Here is a 9,414-nt window from a genome sequence, read left to right as displayed (position 1 = left end):
CTCTCTCTCTCTCTCTCTCCGTCTCTCCCTCTCTCTCTCTCTCTCTCTGTCTCTCTCTCTCTCTCCCTCTCTCTCCATCTCTCTCTCTCTCTCTCGCTCTCTCGCTCTCTCTCTCTCTCTCTCTCTCTCCCTCTCTCTCTCTCTCTCTCTCTCTGTCTCTCTCTCTGTCTCTCTCTCTCTCCCTCTCTCTCTCTCTCTCTCTCTCTGTCTCCCTCTCTCTCTCCCTCTCTCTCTCCATCTCTCTCTCTCTCTCTCGCTCTCTCGCTCTCTCTCTCTCTCTCTCCCTCCCTCTCTCTCTCTCTCTCTCTCTCTCTCTCTCCCCCTGCAGGAGGGGAAGGCCGACTGTAAACAGGAGAAATGTCCTCTGGTCTCAGACGACTGTGCTCTGGTGGTGAAACAGACCGGAGCCTGCTGCGAGAGGTGCAAAGGTAAAAGGCTCATCTATGTTCCCTTTAATGAACGTCCTAAACCATATAACTGTCACTACTGGGGCGACCCGGGTTCGATTCTGATTCGATACGTTTGTAGTTCTTCACCACACTGCAAAAACATTTTCAGAAGTTTTCTTTTCAGTAAGGACCTTACTGTAATTTCAAAATAAAAGCACAATTTAGTTCAAACAGGATGTTAAGTACCCTCATCTTAAGACAGTACGAACATTCAAAATAAAATAAACTCAAATAATGTCAAACACTTTGGTATGGTACTTTCACACATGCACAAAACTCTCTGAACTTCCTGAACTGTTCAGGATGATCTGCATGAGACCGATAACTCACCCAGACTTTACCCTGATTATTTTCTGACGACCCTCAAAAAAGACCTGAAGAGATGTTTTTCATCTTCAGGTGCTTCGGTGTCTTGTCTAAATAAATATCAAACATATCTTACAGACTGCTCCTTTAATCCTTTAAATAGTGGAGGCTCTTTGTGTGCTTCAGGAGCTTTGTGCTGCAATAGAAAGATAATATAACACACACACTCAGACGCACACTCAGACGCACACACACACACACACACACACACACACACACTCAGACGCACACTCAGACGCACACTCAGACGCACATACACACACACACACACACACACACACACACACACACTCAGACGCACACTCAGACGCACACACACACACACTCAGACGCACACTCAGACGCACACACACACACACACACACACACACACACACACTCAGACGCACACTCAGACGCACACACACACACACACACACACACACACACACACACACACACTCAGACGCACACTCAGACGCACATACACACACACACACACACACACACACACACACACACTCAGACGCACATACACACACACACACACACACACACACACTCAGACGCACATACACACACACACACACACACACATACTCAGACGCACACTCAGACGCACACACACACACACACACACACACTCAGACGCACACACACACACACACACTCAGACGCACACTCAGACGCACACACACACACACACTCAGACGCACACACACACACACACACACTCAGACGCACACACACACACACACACTCAGACACACACACACACACACACTCAGACGCACACACACACACACACACTCAGACACACACACACACACACACTCAGACACACACACACACACACACTCAGACGCACACTCAGACGCACACACACACACACACACACTCAGACGCACACACACACACGCACACTCAGACACACACACACACACACACACACTCAGACACACACACACACACACACACTCAGACACACACACACACACACACACACACACACACACTCAGACGCACACACACACACACACACACACACACACTCAGACGCACACTCAGACGCACACACACACACACACACACACACACTCAGACGCACACTCAGACACACACACACACACACACTCAGACGCACACTCAGACGCACACACACACACACACACACACACACACACTCAGACTCACACTCAGACGCACACACACACACTCAGACACACACTCAGACACACACACACACACACTCAGACGCACACACTCACACACACTCAGACACACTCAGACGCACACACACACACACACTCAGACACACTCAGACGCACACACACGCACACACACACTCAGACGTACACACACACACTCAGACACACACTCAGACGCACACACACACACACACACACACACACACACACACACACACACTCAGACACACACTCAGACGCACACACACACACACACACACACACACACACACACACACTCAGACACACACTCAGACGCACACACACACACACTCAGACGCACACGCCTCCCGGCTCTCAGCAGGGGCGAGGTCCTTTTGTTTGCGGTACGCCGTTTTTACGACGCAGCACTTCGTTAAGAGACGTGGAGCGAGCTCCACTCGGACATGGAAAGCCCCTTGTTGCCAAGGCGACCCTTGTTAGTTTTCTTTATTGTGCGGTGGACATGTGGCGGGCGGGGGCGACCACATTTAGGACCCCTTTGTGTCTTTTTTGCTTTGGAAAACGCCCCCAACTCCACCGCGGCACATCACCGCTTTCTCACTGTTTTTATGAAATCAGAGTTAAGACGACACTCACGCCCAGTCTGCAGCGGTTTACTGGGAACACTGGAGTTTAAAAACTGGTTTTAATTGACCACTTTGTGTCGTGTAAGAATATTCTGATAAATTTAAAACTTTTAAAAAGGTTCTAAGAAGATCTGAACATCCAGGAAAGAACCTTTTAGTAATATATCTTTTATCAGAGATGCTGAGTGACCAGAGGAGAGGGCAGATCAGCCTGACTGACTGACAGTGTGAACTGGATCTGAGTCTCTGCGGGGGTCCAGACCATCTGATCCTCCTCTGCAGCAACACAGGATCACAGAGACGCATTGTCAGTGAGGGAAAGCAGATCGATGCTCGTGATCACGTTTCAAACATTGATCTGAGGCCACTTACTGTAACCGGGATGAAATGGAAGTTTTTTCATTGAGTGCTGAGTCGGCGGATTAGGACGCAGAGTCACTGTGAAGATGTGTTTTTATTCAAGTTCACGTTTCCACGTTTCAAGTCCACATGTAGGCGGTTACTTTTTATATGATCCCATCTACACAGGCTCAGTTCTCAATAACATCTTCGTCCACAAGAAAATGCAAAAACACACAGTTCCAGCTGTCATGAGCTGCAAGTCAACAACTTTATTTATTATTTATAGTAGAGACAAGAAAACATATTTATATTTTCATTTCATTGTACAGTGTTCCCTTTGTTATTTTCTGTATTATATATTTGCTTTAATACAGTGTATAGCTTCTGTACAGTTTATTTTAATTTACTTAGCTGTTACTACAACTTATTTATTTATTTTTATTTAATTTTACTTTTCTACTCTTTTTTTCTTACAATGCTATTCTATTTTATATATAACTTTAACTTTTTTGTAGAAGCTGACTCAGGGAGATACGCACAAAAAGTCCAATGTAGGCCTACCTGTACTGTCCTGTACCTGTGCAAATGGCAATAAACATCTCTTCTATTCTATTGACAACACTTCCAGACGATCTCATCTCAGTCTGTCCGTCAACATGCGGGCGAAGCAGCTCACTCAGAGACAACCACCATGTCAAAATGTGACCATTTCATTCGCAAGGTTGTCACACCAGGCTGAAGTCCCATCGGGACTGGTCCAAACCGCAGTCTTTGTTGGCGGGGTTTGTGTGGTCAGATTGTTGTATGAAGCAGCAGTGACCTCTGTCAACCACTCAGGCGTCTCTGCTCGTCCACATAGCGGGAGAGTAACTTTGTGTGTGAGTGAGCGTGTAAAACGTCCAGTTAGCAACGTTAGCACCAGCGCTAGTTTGGTTATGTCTGCCATCTCTCTAATATCATGTAAACTAAAGAGACAGCGTCGCACGATGACATCACACGGAGGAGAAACCGTTTTCCCGTCTACACAGAAACACCTTAAACTGAGTTTCTGAACATCTTCACCCCGGAAGGAGTTTTACTAACGGAGAGTTTACAGAGACCTGAAACGATGTTTGTGTATAAAAGGTCAAAATGAACAGAAAAAGATCAATTAAAAAAATACATGCCAACGTGTGTACGAGGACTGGGACAATGCTCGGATGTAAAAACATGTTGCCTTGATATACACAGTGTCTTAAAAAAAAGTGTCTTACATAAAGTGTTATATTTATATATAAAGTGTCCGTCTGTCTTCTCTCTCAGGCTGCATGTTGGACGGACGATCTTACAACAGCTCAGTGTCCTGGACCAGCTCCACCAAACCCTGCATGAACAGACGCTGTCAGGTGTGTGTGTGTGTGTGTGTGTGTGTGTGTTTCTGTGTCTGTTTGTGTGTGTGTGTGTGTCTGTGTGTGTGTGTGTGTGTGTGTGTGTGTGTGTGTGTGTGTGTGTGTGTGTGTTTCTGTGTCTGTTTGTGTGTGTGTGTGTCTGTTTGTGTGTGTGTGTGTTTCTGTGTCTGTTTGTGTGTGTGTGTGTGTGTGTGTGTGTGTGTGTGTGTGTGTCTGTTTGTGTGTGTGTGTGTGTGTGTGTGTGTGTGTGTCTGTTTGTGTGTGTGTGTGTGTGTCTGTTTGTGTGTGTGTGTGTGTCTGTTTGTGTGGTCTGTGTGTGTGTGTGTGTCTGTTTGTGTGTGTGTCTGTTTGTGTGTGTGTGTGTGTGTGTGTGTGTGTGTGTGTGTGTGTCTGTTTGTGTGTGTGTGTGTGTGTGTGTGACTGTCAGCACATGAGAGGTGAGGCGTGCAAACTGTTTCTTCAGCTCAGACGTTATGCAGTAACCTTTGACCTCAGATCTGAATCCACACAAACACACGGCCGTACAGATTTGAGATATATGGAGGCTGAGGGAGGAGTGGACGAGAAGAGGAAGGGTTATAGGAAGAGGCGAAAGAAAGGAAGGATGCAAGGACAAAAAGAATTCAGGCCGGAAGACAAGAAATAAACAAAGAGATGGACAGAGAAAAGGAGGAGGAAGCTGTGGGGGAAAGAGGATAAAAGAGGTAAAAGAGAAGGGGGAGAAGAAGAAGGCATAGACAGCTGGAGAGAGGGATGAGATAAAACCTTGACAAAGAGCAGGAGAAACTGTAGGAAAAGAAGAGAAGTGATGGAGTCTGAGATGGAAGAGACAGAACGTCCGCATGAATGACTCCACTCTCCAAAATGTACAGACTAAAGACAGTGTTCACTTTTTGGTTGTGACAGGAAGGTGTCATCACAGAGTCGGAGGTCCAATGTGTCGTCCACTGCAGGAACCCCAAAATCCACCCCAAGAAGTGCTGCCCCACCTGCCCCAGTGAGTACCACCAGACGCTCTGATTCACTAAGAACCTGCGCCGGTTTAACGTGGCCAAAAGCCACACAGTCCTTTTATGAATCAGGCCCCCGATGTGTCACAATGAAGTTTCTGCAGTTCCTCGAGTGTCCACTAGAGGCTGGCTGCAGAAGCACAGGAAGTCACATACACACCCATTCTAAAAAGTCTGTTTTTACAGCAGAGATTAACATGTTTACAGCCTGGTTCAAAAACCCAAACAGGTCTGATTAGCTCATGTCTCGATCGACACACACTATACGGGGGGGGGGTGAATGTTTTGATGACTCATCAGTTTTGATTTGATGAAGGATAAGAGTTATTCACAATAAGGTGTGTAGCTGACCTGATTGACAGGTGGGCGCGGTGAAACGGTTTGTCAGGAGGTTTAAAACCTGCCTCAGCTCCAGCTCTCAGCCTGTCGTTAGGTTGACTGAAAGTTAGGCTGAGACAGCATTTCCAGCACGGAGACCGCCATCGATGGGACTCCAGCGCCCCCTGCAGGAACAGACGGGTGACGTCACTCAGGCTTCAAACATTCATATTTACAGTCTGTGGTGCCACACAATCAAAAACACATGATCAAATGTAGACTCTTTTGTCTGACACACATTTATGAGGTGACGTCGTTCAAACCGCTGTCACCCTAAAATGTGCCAAAACATTCAGAATAGACAAAGACACACAAATGATTTTGATGAATGAAACACTAGATAGATAGATTTGTATATCCCGTCTCCAGGGTTTAGAAAAAAAGAAGGTGTGTCAGTATTTTAATTTAATAATCAAACAGTTCATCAAGCAGTAAACACAAAGTGAGTCAGCTGTTTAAAATCTGTGTGACGTTTTTTACAGCTTGCATCTTTGAGGGTCGACTGTATAAAGAGAGGGAGGAGTTCAGTCCGGAGGGACAACCCTGCATCAAATGTACCTGCACTGTGAGTACACACACACACACACGCACACACACACACACACACACACACACACACACACAGACATGTTTACACTCTGACCTGTGAGAGTGTTTGTGTGTTGGGGCCTCTGTCCTCTGAATACGTTATTTTGGAGTCTTGTGGGAGTCACAAAGTTTTGGTTGGAACAACATCCTCTCTCATTTCCCCCCTCCCCCCCTCTCTGTGCCCCCCCCCCTCCCCCATTAGACAAACAAACCCCACAGGTACGTCCATAAACACATTACAGTATTAATGTGCTTGCACCTCATTTGGGCGACCTGCAGGGTCGTTAACTCAAACTCAAAGAGGTCTTAAAGTTGACCGTGCTGATACGGACAGATTGTACATTAAATCATTCAAATTAAGTCTCGTCTAAGTTTTCTGTCTCTGAGCATTTAAGCAAAGAAGTTACTCTCATGAAAAAGTAAAGGGACTACAGGTTATTTTATCTCAACTTTAGTTTTTTAAATTTTCATTTCAATCCAAGACTGCAGTCTAAATTCTAAACATCATAGAGAGCTGTCTCCCCCGCCCCCTCCTCTTTAGAGTCGATGCTCACGCAGGTTACCATGTGGTGGACTCTGAAGCTTCAGTGTTTAGCCAGCTCTGCATCGGTCTGTAAACCTTTCTGCGTTCTAACCTCTCTCCATTTTTCAAAAGCATCTCCAATATTGATCCTAGTTTGAGCACGTTTCTGCTCGTGGAGCTTATTAGAAACATGCAGAGGCTTTTTAGGTCGGGTACAATCACTTCTATCTGAACCAGTTCTCTTGCCTGCTTCCATCGCTGCAACACCTGTTGGTTTGACCTGATAACTGCTCTCATATCTGGCAAACCGAGGGGCGTCCAAAACGGCCGTGTAGGGGTGTGCCTTAAAACCGCCTACCTTCTCTGGTCCAAACAAATCCAGAGCATTCAGGACCAGAATCTGAAGTTAGAAGGAGGACATACTGGCTGCTGCATTGTTGTCAGAGAAGCCAGCACTTCAACATAGCATGTTTCCTTCATCAAACTTTGTTCTTATCGAACAGGAGATAGTGTGCATGCTTTCAAACATCATTTTATGACCTGGATACCAACAGATTGGCCTCAAGGCCAAAAGTCTCTGCATGAAGGACGAGCATGTGTTCATTATCGCGTTGTTGTTTCAGGGAGGGCGGACCCTTTGCAAGAGGGAGGTGTGTCCTGTCCTGTCATGCCCCGCCCACCTCAGCCACACCCCGTCTGGACAGTGCTGCCCCAGATGTCTTGGTAAGCAATCATGAACTTTCTGATGTGTCTATAAAAACATGATCTGTAATAGGGGGGTGCAGCTCTGCTTCTCAAGAAGACCGATTTGATTCCCTATGACCAGTCCTTGTGTTTATTACTTTTCAAGAGACAGATTGTCTCCAGGTACAAGTACAGACTTAATTTGACCTCTTTAACTGTGGTGATGTGACCTGTGGCTCCTTAAGTTTTGATTTGACCTCAACTTTCTCCCTTCAACGTACGTTTCAGCGTCTGAATGCAAAGTGAAGGATGAATCACACCTTGGTTTCTTTTTTACTCCCGACTCCTCCTGCAGGTCAGAGGAAGGTGTTTGATCTGTCGTTAGGAAGCTGTCTGTTCCACAGTGACGTCTACGAGAACGGCAATTCCTTCATTCACGACAACTGCACCACCTGCACCTGCAAGGTACGGGCCGCCATGTCCCAAACACTTCTCCTCCGTCACTGAGATGGAGACGACCAGAAGTTCTATTAAACACTCTATTGTCTCTTTACTTTACTCTCCTTCTCTGCCATCTTTTCTACCCAGGACTCCACAGTGGTCTGCAGGAGGCGTTGCTCTCGGCCGGGGAGTTGCCACGGCGACCTCTGCTGCCCCGAGTGTCTGTCCTACGTGAAGGTGGAGGAGGTGAAGTACTGCAGAGTCCGGAACAAGATCTACAGGGTGAGAGTGCAGGAAGGGTTTTAATGCATTGATGGCTCTGTATTTGATAAATGGATAGATTGACATATTAGGTTAATGGACAGATGGAGTCAGATTTATGGATCTGATTGGATGGGTTAATGCATGAATGGATAAGATATGAATGGACACTAAAACATTAATATTTACCAAGCAGAAACATCCGGTGTTGAAAGATGAAGCCAAAGCAGAAGTGTCCTCAAGGAGTCCCATACACACTAATTATAAAGTTTTACAGCAGAAATTAAAATGTTTACAGCCTCATACCAAACAGATTTTGATTTGATTGGTTAATGTCTTTATTGGCAAACACTGTACGGGGATGAAGTTTCTTATAACTCACCTGTTTTGATCTTATGAAGGATACGAGTTATGCATAATTAGGGGCGTGGCCGATCTGACTGCAAGCCAACGCATTTAAGCGGTTTGTCAGGAGGCTGAAGCCCCGCCTCAGGTCCACCTCTTTGTCTGGTGTTACGTTTGACATAGACATCATTTCCATCATGACAACCGCCATAGATGGGCTTCTAAAACGCCCTTTAGAAACCAAAGGGTGACGTCACTGAGACTACGTCCATCTTTATATACAGTCTGATATAAACCTCATGGAAGAGGGATGGATGGATGATGTTTGGATAAATGGTGATTTTAGAGGACAATGGGTGGTAAGATGTTGGGACACGTGGATGGAGGTATAACGGTTGGATGGATGGATGCACTTATACAAAATATATCTTTACTTTGTGAACAGATGAATAAGTGGATGATGGACACATGGACGGGGATAAAAGTGTGGATGCACAGGCAGCTGGTTGGCTGGAGAGATAAATGATGGATGGATGATGTTTGGATGAACTCGTGTTCTGATCCTTGTTTGTTTCCTCTCTCCTGCAGGAAGGAGACATGTGGTCGTCCCTTAACTGCACGCTCTGCGCCTGTGTCAGAGGAAGCATCGAGTGTCGACCCAAACAGTGTGTACCAATCACCAGCTGCCCCTCGGTGAGTGACAGGCGGCCCAGCCAATCACAAGATTACATCCTGTTTGAACAATTTGCCAGATTTGCATTGTTGTTGTAACGATACACTCGACTCACGATTAAGATACGTATCACTATACTGGCTTCATGATACCATTCTTTAGGATTTCCTA

At 46.0% G+C, this 9,414-nt stretch overlaps 1 protein-coding gene across 1 annotated transcript in view; it reads left to right on the top strand.

Annotated features, from left to right (window-relative positions):
- The window catches only part of bmper (BMP binding endothelial regulator), a 37,850-nt gene that overhangs the window by 19,786 nt on the left and 8,650 nt on the right, over nucleotides 1-9,414 (top strand). The window contains exons 3-10 of the mRNA XM_061049763.1: nucleotides 329-428; nucleotides 4,255-4,337; nucleotides 5,247-5,337; nucleotides 6,211-6,293; nucleotides 7,463-7,562; nucleotides 7,879-7,988; nucleotides 8,112-8,246; nucleotides 9,159-9,263. Coding sequence (XP_060905746.1) covers nucleotides 329-428; nucleotides 4,255-4,337; nucleotides 5,247-5,337; nucleotides 6,211-6,293; nucleotides 7,463-7,562; nucleotides 7,879-7,988; nucleotides 8,112-8,246; nucleotides 9,159-9,263 — 807 coding nt within the window. The remainder of the gene's footprint in view (nucleotides 1-328; nucleotides 429-4,254; nucleotides 4,338-5,246; nucleotides 5,338-6,210; nucleotides 6,294-7,462; nucleotides 7,563-7,878; nucleotides 7,989-8,111; nucleotides 8,247-9,158; nucleotides 9,264-9,414) is intronic.

This window comes from Labrus mixtus, chromosome 11 (genome assembly GCF_963584025.1).
Source record: "Labrus mixtus chromosome 11, fLabMix1.1, whole genome shotgun sequence".
In the NCBI taxonomy this organism is placed as follows: domain Eukaryota; kingdom Metazoa; phylum Chordata; class Actinopteri; order Labriformes; family Labridae; genus Labrus; species Labrus mixtus.
Note: the sequence above shows the minus strand (reverse complement) of the source record. Positions and strands in the feature narration are given on the sequence as shown.